At 40.0% G+C, this 15,269-nt stretch overlaps 1 protein-coding gene across 5 annotated transcripts in view; it reads left to right on the forward strand.

The window, feature by feature from the left end:
• The window catches only part of WDR86 (WD repeat domain 86), a 63,099-nt gene extending 57,839 nt beyond the window's left edge, over positions 1 to 5,260 (forward strand). For 3 of the 5 annotated variants that reach the window (XM_033931689.1, XM_033931687.1, XM_033931690.1), the window contains exons 6-7: positions 187 to 290; positions 3,582 to 4,182. In XM_033931689.1, coding sequence (XP_033787580.1) covers positions 187 to 290; positions 3,582 to 3,794 — 317 coding nt within the window. In that variant the 3' untranslated portion in view covers positions 3,795 to 4,182. Of the gene's footprint in view, positions 1 to 186; positions 291 to 3,581; positions 4,183 to 4,506 lie in introns of those variants that run through there. The other 2 variants (XM_033931691.1, XM_033931692.1) reach the window with 2 other exon arrangements.
• Positions 5,261 to 15,269: the final 10,009 nt, after the last annotated feature.

The following is a 15,269-nucleotide window of genomic DNA, read 5'->3' on the forward strand; positions in this document are numbered from 1 at the left end:
AAATCTGCACAATGTATGCAAATCAAGTTTATATGCATATTCATTTTGGATATCCTGAAAACCTGACTGGCAAGGGGGGATACTCCAGGACTGAGATGAGAAACACTTTTATAAGGCAACAGGGAGAATAAGACTGTCTCCCAAGTCAAATGGAACCTGAGTCAGACCATTGTTTTCTCGTTGCAGTGTTTACAGGAAGTGGTGATGCCTGTGTTAGAGCTTTCAATACAGAATCTGGAATTCTGCAACGAATCTTCCGTGGACATACATTCATTATCAACTGCATTCAGGTAACCTGCTAATTATTGCCATCAGTGGCGTACCAAGGGGGGCGTGGGGGGGTCCGCCCCGGGTGCATGCCTTTGGGGAGTGCACAGCTGGCTGTTCTCACTGCCTCTGACGCCAGCCCTGCAGCTCCGGACTTCCCCACACCTGCTCCCCCCCCCCAATCACTATTATTTTAAACATTATGGCAGCCGCGGCGCTGTATCCATAGAAGGAGACTTCTAATCTCGGCCTGCCCCGGAACTCTTCCTGCAGCCACCGCCCGCCTAGGCGGAAACAGGAAGTTGCTGTTGCAGGAAGAGTTCCGGGGCAGGCCAAAGTTAGAAGTCTCCTTTGATGGATACAGCGCCGCGGCTGCCATAACATGTAAAATAATAGCGATTGGGGGGGGAGCAGGTGTGGGGAAGTCCAGAGCTGCAGGGCCGGCGTTAGAGGGACTAAGAGCTGATGGTGCCACAGGGTCCTGCGTTGGGGGGAGGGAGGAAGAAAGAAGAGTAACCAAAGCATTAGCAATTTGGGGGGAGCAGGTGTGGGGAAGTCCAGAGCTGCAGGGGAGAGTGTTGCTGTACCCAGCTGGAGTAAGAAGGAAGATGAGGGAGGGAATGAAAGGAGATGCCAGGGCTTGGAGGGAAGGAGGAAGGTATGCCAGACTAAGGGAAAAGGAAGGGGGAGATCTCAGAGCATGGGAGGGGGAGGGAAAGATGGAAGGAAAGGAGAGAAATGCCAGAGAATCAGGGAAGGGCAGTACCAGACTGTGGGGTGCGAAGGAAAGAAAGGAGAAGATAGAGATGCCAGAGCATAGGGGATGAGTTGGTGACAGAGAGAAAAAAATGGAGAGTTGGCAGAGCTGAAATCAATCATGTACAAAGGAGCATAGAAAGAAGGAAGATGTATGGAAGAGAGAGAAGGCAGACATTAGATGGAAAGGGCAGAGAGGGCAGTGACTGGAAGGGGCGAGACATAAGGTGAACAGTAGATGGAAGGGGTAGAGAGAGGGACAGACACTGAATGGAAGTGTGGGGGAGAGGAGGGACAGCCACTGAATGGAAGTGTGAGGGAGAGAGGGAGCAGATGCTGGAAGGAAGTGGGGAGGAGAAAGAAAAAAGGGCATATGCTGAATTGAGGGACAAGGATAGAGTTAGATACTGGAAGGGGTGAGGGAAAGAGGTGGCAAGCTTTAGGTAGACAGTAAAAAAGGACATTGATGAGAGGGTAGTAAGAACATAATCTGGACAGATGCAGAAAATAAATTGAAAAAGAAAATGAGGGAAAAAAGGGAAAGGGAGAGGGAAGGAGAGGAGAGAGATGCCAGACCATTGGAGAGATGGAAGGAGGAGGCATACAGTTTCTGGAAGGGGCATAGAAGGAGAGAAGATGCCATATAGGGGAAGAGAGAGACAGCAGACAGTGGATGGAAAGAAGAGAGTTACAAGAAGATGAGGAAAGCAGAAACCACAGAAGACAAAGGTAGAAAAAAATTTTCTATTTATTTATTGTTTTAAGAGACATGTGTCACTGTTTCTGTGGTGTTGTATTGTATGCAGAGTCCAGCTTCTTACTGGTTCAATTTAACCTTTGTCTATGTATTTCTATTTTATCCCCCCTTTTACAGAACTGTGGAGTGTTTTTTAGCGCCAGCCGTGGTGGTAGCAGCTCTGATGCTCAGAATTTTATGAGCGTCAGAGCTGTTATCACCGTGGCTAAAATCCACACTACAGTTTTGTAAAAGAGGGAGGGGTTAGTTTATGATTACATATTCCATACTAGGCGAAGGTGTTTTCTGTGTTCTGTGTGTTCGAAAGACATGGTTTTTTGTTAGGCTTGACTGCAGGATTGATCTGTACTAGTGTGGCTTGTTTAGTTTTACAATGGGTGTATTGATGTTGTACTGCTCACTGCAGTATGTAAGATGCTGCCTTTTCCTAGGTACTCATGTGTGACATGTGGCTTGTTATTAAAAATCATGTTTTCTGTACAGATGGGGGGGGTCAAAAAATGATGGGCCCCAGGTGTCACATATGCTAGGTACGCCACTGATTGCCATTAAGTTGGAGTGGGGGAGTAACCTAATTTCTTATATCCCACAATTTTCATCTAGAATTCATTGCAGGTTACAAAAGTTAAAAAAAAAAAAAATATCCAGTTGAGGCTAGAGTAAGGTTACTTGGATCCTAGATGGGCATGACCCAAGCAAAATTACAAAGAGAAGAGATTTTCCTGAAACTGCAGTAGGTGGGGAACTGTCACAAACTTAGCAGTAGATTATTCCAAACTTTGGGTTCCTGAAATGTGAAGGTAGATTTGAATAGATTTTCTCTTGAACTTGTTGGGGGGAAGGGAAGGCCATTTTGAGGCGTTGTGGTGTTCTTGAGTTATGACAAGAGTGTGTGATCTTACTATCTGATACTAGTCTGTTGGCGTTCTCTCCATATATTGCCTTAAACCCCCATAAGGACAACCAGAAATCGCAACCTCTTTGCCTACCCAAAGATCATAGGTTGCAAATACAGAACCTTTCTGGATAGAACTTTTAAGTTTCAAGCTGGCAGACAGCAAACCTGGCTAGGCAACTTCACTGACAAAGCCAGGCAGACCTATGGCGCCTTTCGGAAAGAAATCAATACCGCTCTATTCAATAGATTTATTTCCCAGCCAGACAACGCCCCCCCATCCTAAAACTTTTCTCTTTATGCTGATACTAGGCTTCTTCACAAATGTATCCTGTTCTTCTCTTGACTATTCAGTGTCTTCCTCACCATCTGTATTCTGTAATTCGCTGACCATCCAGCCCCTTTGATGTAAAATGTTTTAACCTATTTGTAACCTGTAAACACTGATTACTCAGTGACTTGCTACCTGTTCTCACCTTGTAATTCGCTGATTGTACAGCTCTCTTTCACTGTAAACCGCCTAGAAGTCGCAAGATTATGGCGGTATAGAAAAAATAAAGTTATTATTATTAAAGACTATGCAAGCGATTTTAAATTAGATTCTATGCTTTTTTTTTTTTTCATTGGCACCAATGTAACTCATCCAGAATGGCACACCTATCTGTTAGAAAAGTTAAGAACTTAATCTTTTTTTAAAAAAAATATGTTTATATGTATTGTTGGTTTTTTTTAATATGAATTTATGTATGTTCGCTTTTGTGCACACCTAGAACCATAGGAGAGAGCGGTTAATACATATTTTAAATAAATCTTGGAAGCTTGGTGAAATTGATCATACTAGAAACTAAATAGAAGTCTTGTTGCGAGCCACTACTGCGATCTGACCATGAGGCTTAACTTTTCCAGATTCAGAATGAACTCTTGTACACTGCTTCTCATGACGGCACACTGAGAATTTGGGATATACAAGATATCTGCAAGCAAAGGAACAGCCACAGGAACGACAAATCGGTGCAGGGCAAGAATTCCCAGAAGGGAAGCCTGTCTCGCCTCTTCCACAACAAGGTGGGCTGCTCCGAGCCAGGGAGCAGGGAGCAGGAGACCGTGGAGTTAACGTGACTCCGCAAAACTGAACTCCACAGCAGACAATTGTGAAGAAAGCATACATCTGGCTTATATGCCGGTAAAAATCACGACAATCAAAAACATGTGGGTGCTGATGAAATCAGCCCATGATGTCATTGCATAACTTTGTTATAGTATCATGAACTATAGGACACTGCTGAGACTGGAACTATCTCATAAGTAAAGCAAAATGTGTAATTTACTGTTTACTAATATAGAGAGAGAAGCTGGGTATTTTAGACAATTGTGTGACTGGCACTGTGCAGTAGAGAGATGCGCGGGGACAGAAATCCCCACCCATCCCCGCCCGGATCCTCTCCGTCCCCACCCGTCCCCATAAAAAGCAGCAATTACTTCTCACAGGATCATCAATTCCACAGTTTCTTTTGTGTTTTCTTGTGAAATCTCTTTGGTGAAACCCTTTTTTTGTTTTCTGTTCAGGTAATTAACTTATAAACCCCCTCTTTTACTAAGGCTGACATGCCCATTATATTATATGGACGAACCCTGCTTCCAAAGCCTTCCATCCCCGTGGGAGTCCCGTTGGCTAGAGGGGGGTCCCCGTGGGAGTCCAGTGGGTTTGGGGGGATTCCTGCTGGACTCCCGCGATCCCCGTTCCCGTGCAGACTTCTACTGTGCAATGTATTTTTTAGTATGACTTGTTTTTGTATTTAAAATATTCCTATTTTGTCGATCCCTCTTCTAGCACAGAGTTTCTGCTACCTTTGCCTGACATAGGGTTCTGCCAAAGACCTTTCTGAAATGGGAATATTTCTCTTACACATTGCATAGGAGAAAACTCGAGGCTGATTCAGACGTGAGTAGCGTTGCCTTTGCACTGCAAAATTCTTGAGCCACACACGTACAGACGGTTACTGGAGGAGTTTTGCAACATGAGCAAAATTGCTGTGGTCAAGTGAAGTATTTTGGCCGGCCCGATCCAGCAGATATGTACCCTTCTGTTTAGTTTTTGTACGTGTCTGAATTTCACAGAAGAGATGTTTATGCACTGATGTATCAGGACTGAACAGAGATGCAGGAGTAAAGGAGTAAGTATTTGAGGTTTCTCACTGGTTTCAGATGAATGCTTTGTGCTGATAAAATGTGAAGTGTAATTATGTAGGATCAGTTTTAAGACTCCATACTGAGGAATGGGGAGCTTTTCTTATGACCATTAACAACAATGGAGTACACAAGACAGTAAGGTTGGGGCCCGGAGGCTCAATCTGCTATACCTGTTATAGTCTCTCTGACAAGGGAATCAAACCTTACTCCTAGGTTCAGAGAAGTCTAATATACAATGTTAGATGCACTAGTTTAGGAAACCACTGAGCCATGTATGTTTTTAACGTGCCTACTGAAAAAATTGGTAAATCTCTCCTCTAACCCCAAGACCGAAGTGACTATTGCACAGATGAATGAATAAATAAATAAAGGGGTTTCAGTACGGGCTCAGTTATCCCTGCGAATGACCAAAGAAAGCCCCAGGCAGGAATTCATGGGTGACTAACACCAGACTGCAGGTCTAAATAAACCCTGCCCTGCCCAAGGTATATATAATAATGAATATAAAGTGCAAATGTGCATTCAATCGAAGAATAAAAGGAGAGAAAGAAGTATTTGAAAACCCCACAAAAATCAAAAAAACGAGTTCATAGATTAATAAAATAGTGGTTTCTAAAGTTCATAAATTCATCATTCAAAAGTTCATAAATTCATCATTCAAAGAATCAAAAAATAGTTCATATAATAGCACCGTTGGATCTCCGTGATTCAATAAATAAGGAATGAGATGATGAAAATAAAGAAAATAATACTCCGGAATCACATTAAATTTGCATAATTAATCAATCAAATAATACACTTAGCTGAATCTAATTTATGAACTCATTTTTTTGATTTTTGATGATTTTGCGATACTGATTTTTGAGGGGTTTTCAAATACTTCTTTCTCTCCTTTTATTCTTCGATTGAATGTACACTTGCACTTTATATTCATTATTATATATACCTTGGATTAAATGTTTCCAATAGGGGTAATATGATGTACTGGGCAGGGTTTATTTAGACCTGCAGTCTGGTGTTAGTCACCTATGAATTCCTGCCCGGGGCTTTCTTTGGTCATTCGCAGGGATAACTGAGCCCGTTCTGAAACCCCTTTATTTATTTATTCATCTGTGCAATATTTAGTGTAATAATCACTTCAGTCTTGGGGTTAGAGGAGAGATTTGCTAATTTTTTCAGTAGAAATTTTCTTAGTATTGGTATTATTTTTTTGGTTTTTTTGAAGCCTGTTTTTAACATGTGCCATGTAAACAGTTTGCTATTATATTCTGAAAGGTACATCATAAAATATTTTTAACCTTTTTTAATTAATTATTTATTCTATACTGCATAAAGTCTTATACTGTGTGATACAACATTGTATACATATTTAAAGAACCCTTAGAATATCTCCATTGGAGATGTACTGTATGCTTGGGTAGAATTGGGTCATCCACTAACATGACCTAGAGAGAGAGCTGTTGCAGTAATTAGAAGGTTGGATTGATGAACTTTTTGCTCTTTGGGCCTGATCCTATAAAAGTTGGCTACAGTTAGGTGCCTAGATATGCCGATCTAAGCACCTAACTTTTTTTTTTAATTGGTTCAGTCGGTGCTGTTGATTGAACTATGCCATAAAAAAACCCCCAATGAAAAAAAAAGAATTAATTTTCAGGTAGGCAGCTAAGTTGGTAGGTGCAATATAGGCGTCTACACTGAGGTGCCTACCCAATAAGTGGGTGCGGTTAGGGGGTGGCGTTTGGGCATGGAATAAGTTAGGCACCGGTATTTTAAACCAAGAAAAACCCTTGCCTAAGTTGCAGCGCACCTAACTTGATTTAGCCGCCGTTAGGCGTGGTTCTGTAAACGGCGTCTAAACACGAATGACTTGCGGTAGGTGCCGTTTATAGAATTGGGCCCCTTCAGGCTAACTGTGCAATCTGAAAGCAGGAGCAGAAGGAGCAGATAATACTGCAGGGAAAGAAGGAGGAAAACAGAGACTTCTAGAAACTAGTTTCTAGAAAATACATTACAAAGAAAAGAAAGTACGGCGATCTTTTTATTGGACTAACGTAATAACATTTCATGATTAGCTTTCAAAGGCAATACCACCTTCAGACTTGAAATAAGCAAATGATAACATTTATCAGATTATTTATGTGAAACATGAAAGCATTCCAGTGACAATCTGATGGAGAAAGATAGGAGAGAGAAACAAGGAGAGATGAGTGATCAGAAGGTAACAAAGCAGTGCAATTTTAGGGTTTATCATGCCTATTCCTTGCGTTTGACTTATTCTTGCTGTATACTGCCTTGGGTGAATGTCTTCAAAAAGGCAGTCAGCAAATCCAAATAAATAATAAAACAGTTCATTGTTTTAACTTCAAAAAGTTTTATATTCCTGGATGGTTTGAAAATTTCCCTTTTAGTATTCTCACCATAAAGTCATTCATGCAGTGCTCTGGTCTATATATGTGAAACATAAAAGCATATCATTTGCTCATTTCTGAAGAAGGAATTGCCTTTGAAAGCTAATCAGAAATGTATTAAGTTAAGTTTGCTAAAAATGGTAGCATGTTACTTTGTTTTGTTTAATCTCTATTTATTACCTTTAAAAGTCAACTAGCACAGCTACCACACCACTTCACTAGAAAATACACTGAATTACAGGACTTAATTGTTTCATGGAAAGATATGTGGTGGTGTACACAAAAGGACGGAATTATTGATTTTCATTGTCTAGCAAACTAGATGCATAAAGATGGTACCTCCATTTGTCATAAGGACCTTAATGGTCTTGAAAACTTGCAGTTAGTAGCTGAAAAAAAATGCTTTTTAAAGAATCAAGTATGCAAACAACCAAGAAACAGTGTATGTCCAAGGTATGGATTAGCTGTACAGCTAAGAGATACGAGGGGCATTCAATAATTTATCTATCTGTGTATGAACGAAAGTAGCAAGTGTGTTGAAACAAGTCTGCATGTTGCGACATATCTCAAGGTTGCTCATGCACAGTTGCGGCTCAGTGTGAGTCTAACATTCCAAGAGGCAGGATGTCGGGAGAGTCTTCGTGCGAATCAAGTAAGAAACTGCTAGATTTGGAGCACCGTTAAGTGATAAAATTTCTCACAGAAGAAGGTATAAAGCCAAAGAAGATCCATAAACTCATGACTGCAGTTTATGGCGAGTCTGCCCTATTGTCCTACAAAGTAAAATTTTGGAGCAAGCAGTTTAAGTGGGATAGAGTCCATTGAAGATGACGCTCATGCTGGATGGTCTGTAGAAGCAACATCCACAGAAAGGTGCAAGAAAGTAGAGGATTTAATTTTGTCAGACGAATTAAGGTTTTCCAAATAGCTGAAGAAATAGGTATCTCGTCTAATTCATGAAATGTTGGGCATGTCCAAGGTTAGTGCAAGATGGGTTCTAAGAATGTCAGAAGGCCACGAGGTTCCAGTGCTGTTGGGAGAACTTGGAGTTGCTCCGTGAAGACTAAGTTAATTTTTTTCATCGTTTGGTGACTGGAGTTGAGGGTATATCATGGAGATCCTGCATCCAAAACGGAGTCAATGTAGTGGAAGCACAAGTCATCCCCCACCCAAAAAAAGTTCAAGATAAAAAAAATGCAGTCAAGTCATGGCAACAGTCTTTTAGGATGATGAAGGACTTTTGCTTCTGGAGTTCATGTCACACAAGACAACCATAACAAGGGAGAGTTATGCCAACACAATGATCATTTACGGAGTCAAACAAGGAGAAAAGACGAGGAAAACTTACAGCATGTGTGCTGCTTCTTCACAACATGTCCACATGTCATGACAATTACAGGCTGCCATCCGAGAATGTGGGTTTCAGCAGTTGAACCATCCACCCTACAGTCCTGACCTGACTCCTTTGGATTATTTCCTATTCCAAGTTTTGAAGAAATCTCTCTGTGGCAGCAGTTTTCAAGTAATGAAGATGTTGAGGAAAATGTGACATTCTGGTTTGAAGGTCAAACAGAAGAATTCTTTTCAAAGGGGTTAAAAGTCATTGCAGGAAAAGTGGATGAAGTGTATAGAGCTTTGAGGGACTATATTGAAAAATGAAAAATAAAATATTTTTAAAAACTCTTTTCTCTCCTACTGAGGTAGATAAATTGAGCGCCCCTTGTATTATAGCTGTTAAGGAGTAGCAAGAGAAACCAGTGGTTGTGTCGCCACTTTGACCCAGAAATTTTCACTTGTGTGAGGTTCTGGGCAACTCCCATACACTTTACATTCCATATCTTTCAACAATATAGAATTTAGGTATCACAGATGTATAGTAGCTTAATTACTTCTTAATGTATTATGTATTTATTTGTGTATATGGTTATTAGGATACATTTGATTGACTGTATTTCTTCAGCTGTAAACCTCTTTGGGTTGAACTTTAAAAATAGTCTATCGTACTGTAACGTAATCAAGGGTTCTTGTTGCTAGATGTATTTCGAGTACACAGTTAACCCTTTCAGGACCATAAGGATCGTAGGCCAATTTTTGTGGTTTTGACGACATTTTTATGGTAAAAAGGGCTTGCAGATGCCAAAAAATTGATTTTTTTTTTGTGAAATATCATTATTTTTATTTTAAAAAATCACACTTCTGGCTTATGGACAGTGTGGCAAGTGAATCTTCTCGTCAATCTAGCAACGACGCTAATGAATGAATGTCGGAACCAGTTTGTTTACATAAAGGTAGTATCATATGGAATCCGTACATATCAAATTTAGAACTGTAGACTATCCCAATCAAAATTTATAGGATTTTAAAGTTATGGGACAAATATGTCCCTTGGTCCTGAAAGGGTTAAGAAAGCCTTGTTCTTTTTCTAAGTAGATAAATTTTGGCTACCACCTTCAGCAAGAGCGGAGGCAATTTCAGCATCCTGGAGAGTTTTCATGTCCTGACTCAAAAGAGAGGGATATTGTTGTTAGCACTCTCGCTTCCCACCATAACTACGGCGATCATCAGGCCACAGATAATAGGAGAGATCACCTTGGTAATGGTCCATTTTTGGGCAGTCTGATACTGTTAACAAAGACCATAGGTTGAACTGAAAATTAGACCAGTGAAGGAAGGAATCAGCAGTCCCAAATCCTAATTGGTCATCTAGCAGCAATTTTGTAATCGGCTGTGACCTGAATATCTCATGTGCTCAAACACAGGGTACACTCATTCATTTCTTGATCTCATAGCCACCTTCCTCACACAAACAATTAAAAATACAGAGTGATAAGTGCTCAGACCCACAACCTTAAGTGATATTAAGCAGAGGTTGTACAAGGGACCATCATAGCTTCTTATCAGTCCCTGACCGCTCCCACTGTTCTTAATAATGGCAATGAAGTTGTACACAATTTCACTTAGATGTACACTGGAGTGGTTGTTCCTTCATATGCAACTCTCTGCTTCACCATTGCGTTTAAGGAATGCAATGGTTATAGAGATGCACAAGTGGTAACAGAATATTTGTTAGGACTGGTGAAGCAGAGTTGCATATGGAGGAACACCCGCTCCAGTGAACAGCTAAGTGAAATTGTGTACAACTTCATTGCTATTATTAAGAACAGTAGGAGCAGTCAGGGACTGATAAGAAGCTATGGTGGTCCCTTGTACAACCTCTGCTTAATATCACTATTAGAGCCCTTAAGGCTGTGGGTCTGAGCACTTATCACTCTGTATTTTTAATTGCTTGTAAGAGGAAGGTGGCTATGAGATCAAGAAATGAATGAGTGTATCCTGTGTTGGTTGAGCATTTAAGCATTATCACAGAAAGTTTATCAATTGTACTACAAGATTTATTTATTTTTTAATTTCTTTATTCTTTTTCAAACTTACATCAAGTGCACAAAAAGAACAACATGAAATACTATCATAAAACACTTGAACATCATACATTATATTCTTAATATGTAAATTAATTAAAAACCCTCCCCCTCCCATCTTTCTATACAATCATTAAAACTATCATATTCCTTCAAAATTTCAATTTCGCTACATCTTATCTTCCAATCCCCCTACCCCCCCTATGTATATTATCAAAGAAAAATGATGCCTATTCACTACAAAAATCAACCATCGGTCTCCATATCTATAAAAAGTTTTTATAACTTCCTTTCTGTATTGCAATTGCTCTTTCCATCTTGTAAATATGACACAGGGAATTCCACCAAAATGTATAATTGAGATTACTATAATTTTTCCAGTTGTTAGTAATATGTTGCATAGCAACACCCGTCATTATCATCAAAAGCTTATTGTTATGTGCTGATAATTGACTTTTTTTCCTCATAGACATACCGAACAGAACAGTATCATATGATATTTCCACATGATTTTCCAATAAGCAATTTCTTTGAGACCAAATTGAATTCCAAAATTCCTAATGCAGGGGCAATAAAAAATTAGATGATCCAATGTCCCCACTTCTAGATTACAGTGCCAGCATCTATTAGATTTAGAGCTATCCAACTTTTGTAAACGAACTGGGGTCCAAAAAGCTCTATGTAATAAAAAGAACCAAGTTTGTCTCAGATGCTGACACTGTACATCTCATTCTCCAAGACCAAATTCGTGGCCATTGAGAAGCAGAAATATTATGCTTAATCTCAATGCTCCAAATGTCTCTCAGACCAGTTTTTGGCTTTTTATTTAAAAACCCAGATAATAATTTATACCACTGTGCGGCTAGGTGTCCCATGAAATCAGCCTGGAAACATAGGAACTCCAAACTATATTGAGTATTAAGAGTTTTCCATTCAGGGAACCCCACCTGAATAGCCTGCTTCAGCTGCAACCAAAAAAGCTGAATATCTCATGAACACAACAAAAAGAGATCAAAACCTTGCTAAGCAAATACCAAACAAAACATATCTCAATCTACCTGAAATGGAGGAAAAAAGCCTTTAGAGGTCCAGAGGTGAAGTCTATATAAGTCTATATAACACCCCATATATGGACTCAATATCTTTCATAGGCACAAAAAAACCCCCTCCATATGACTAATACAAGTCAGCATGTAATGAAATTGAGTAAATATAAATAATGAACTTGCACTTATCTTATGGCTCGACAGGCCAATGTGAACAAGAATAGATATATACTTTAAACACCCGAGAGCCCGCTGGTTTAAACAATATTGAATGGGCTGCATTTTTTTGAGGTGGTGCATTGTCTCTTTCTATCTAGGAGGTGCTGTTTGTGACATGAGTTTCAAAGCCAAGCCAGCCATGGAACATCAGTAATCTATGCTGAGTCAGTATTGAATAGTACCTGCCTGTATTTTCTTCTGCTTGACTTGGCTCCTCCCATAATAGGGCGTTGCTATTACTCGGCATCATTTCAATTGCGGTACGCCATTTTAATTGTTCAGAGAAGCACGCCAAGGCGTTGTGAAGTGTTGACACAAACCGTTCAAGGTGAGATTTTCTGCACTTGCTGTCGGCAACCTCGTTTTAGACAGCATTCATGTTAGTGTTTATGCTGGTGCTACATGGACATGTTTTTCCAAGTGGCTGGGCCTCTCCTATGATTTTTCTACCTATTTTTAATCAGCATGTTTTTTGTTTTGAATATAGCACTTGGATCCCCTGAAGAAGCTTGTATGTGAAACGGGGCCCCACTGGGCCATAAGTGCTGGTGCATTATTTATATTTGCTCAGTTTTATTACATGCAGAGTTGTATTAGTCATATGGAGGGGGTTTTTTGTGCCCATATATGGGGTGGTGTTACCGTGTTTCCCTAAAAAAAAAAAAGACAGTGTCTTATATTAATTTTGGACCCAAAAAACACACTAGGTCTTATTTTCTGGGTAGGTCTTATTTTTTCCTCCACTCCAATTCTTCCTCTTTTCTTTCTCTCCCCTATATGTGCAGCATCTTTCCTTCCCTTTCACCCATCCCTTTATGCCTTCCCTTTGCAGCATCTTTCTATCTCTCCCATCTCCCTGTGCAGCAGAACCCTTGCACTGTGCACAGCGTTTTTTTATCATTCCCTCCCTCCCATCCCTTGTGCAGCAGAACCCTTGCTCAGCTTCTGTCCCTCCCTTCCGTGCAGCTGCAGCAGAACCCTTGAGCAGCCCCCGCCGCACAGCTGAGTCCCGCCGACCGCGAGACCTACATACCTCCCTCCACAGAGCAGTGTCGGCAGCACTCTAAATAGGCTGCTTCATGGCCGCCTGTGCACTGCGTTGCTGATGACATCATCAGTGATGCGGCAGAAGGAAAGCCCCGACAGGAGAAGGCCGTGAAGCAGCTTGTTTAGAGTGCTGCCAACACTGCTATGTGGAGAGAGGTATGTAGGTCTCGCGGTTGGAGGGTCAGTGGGGTTCGGACGGGAGATGGAAAGATGGGTCAGCGGGGATACAGTTGCATGGCAGGGGAAGTGCTGCTGCCGGCGAATCCAGGGACTAGGGCTTATTTTCAGGGAAACACAGTATATATGCTTATACAGCTATTCTACTCTGGACCTCTGAGGATTTTATCCTCCATTTCAGGTAGATTTGAGATCTGGTTTTGTTTGGTTCTGAATATCTTATGGACAGTGCCCTAGCAATTCCATATTGGCCTCAAGTATATATTGTGGGCTTAAAAGAGATTTCTTAACATTGTGTAAATTGATGAAATGAATTCATTCTATATAGGCAAGCCACTTTGATAACTGAAAGTATTTGGCTATAATAATAATAAAAAAAAATCAACTGGATTAGTGCATACCATGTTACATTTTAACAGAAAGATTTTTTTTTCTTTATTATTATGCTAAGAATGAAGGTTCCTTGGGTTCAAGTGAGGTAGACAGGGTCTGTGGAGTCAGTGAAAATGTGCCAGCTCCAACTCCAACTCCTAATCGAGTTAAATTATATGTCATGCAAATATTATAATACTTAAATTTCTTGTTTCAAGATGTGTTTTACTTTTAGAATATATTTTGATATTGAGGTCTTTGATTACTCCTTTCTTCTTCCTAATTCTCCGAAACGATCTCCTTTTGCAACAGTCCAACCATAAATCTTTTGTAATCCGCCTTGAACCGCAAGGTATTGGCGGAATAGAAATCTCTCATGTATGATATTTATATTGGTGAAAGTGGCATCTAGAGAATGACATGGGGACAAAGTTTGTCCCCACCCCATCCCTGTGAGCTCTGTCCCTGTCCCCACAAACTCCTGTATAGATTTATATAAATAAAGGAGTCAAAGTTGGAGTCGAAGTGGGGATACCATAACCAAAGCAGTCGGAAGGTTTTATGTACCAACTCCACTGCCCTGGAGGTAGAGCTCACGTTTCTTTTCCCACAGCAGCTATCAATAATCAGGACCTTCAAGGAAAGCCCACAACTATAAACCATATAACAGTATAATAATTCATCTACTTTGCTCTTTGTTTTTCGTATGCTAATATGTTAGTTGTACTAATCCTTGATTACTGCTGTGAACATCTGAGTTTCACCATTTGTGCAACACTAAATAGGAACTGATAATGAGCCTGCAGATATTTGGGTTTTGAGTAAATTTTCTTGCTACATTTCATGCCTACCTTTTGGGTCATGCTGCCTAGAAAGAGGTATAGCGTATGAGAATGAAACTGAGTCTTAGCCGTGCTAGCTCATTCACTAAATTTATTTGTGACTTTTCAAGCACAAAGTGCTGTCTGTACTTGAAAGCAGCTTACCAAGTGACTCCCCATTAGCTTGGTTCTGATGTGCCGAGAGGAATTCCCTTTATTTCCATAAATTTAACACAAGGAGATCTCACTGCATCTGCCAGCTACGACAATAATCTTTCTTCTGTCACCTTGGAGGCAATTCCTAAGTTGGCCAAGCATAGACCTGGTTTACCAAGGCAGAGATGGCTGCAGATATGATACCAGCTTGACAAGCACTTTGGTATCCTGTTTAATCAAAAGCTCAGTATAAAATGAAGAAATATTTCTCCAATATGCCCTGTGTGGTTCAGTAGCATAAAGATAACATTTTGTTTTTCTTCTCAAACATTTTAAATTGGATCATAACGATGATCGTAGTTTAACTATGTGATCATATTTTGGACCTGGTTATATCTATTACATGGAAAACTTGACAGGATTCGTTGAGTCCATTATTACTAATATGTATGCTTTATAAGCTGCTTTTTAGGTATTACAATACCAGTGCACTTGTTGGTTAAAAAAAACAACCCTTTTAACTGTTTAAAATCAAGATCCATTTGAAATGTAACAAAAATATTTTTGAAAAGCGGTTAAAATATAGATATACAAGTCCAATACGACATTGTTTGTCTGTTTGCTTTTTAATAAAAACGTTTCAAACCAAAAAAAAAAAATATAGATATAACATACTGTACATCTGTTTGTTTTTACCTCAATGTTTCAATCCAGTTGGCATGCAAAATATAAGAAAGGT

The sequence above is a fragment of the Geotrypetes seraphini genome, chromosome 2, assembly GCF_902459505.1.
Source record: "Geotrypetes seraphini chromosome 2, aGeoSer1.1, whole genome shotgun sequence".
NCBI lineage: Eukaryota > Metazoa > Chordata > Amphibia > Gymnophiona > Dermophiidae > Geotrypetes > Geotrypetes seraphini.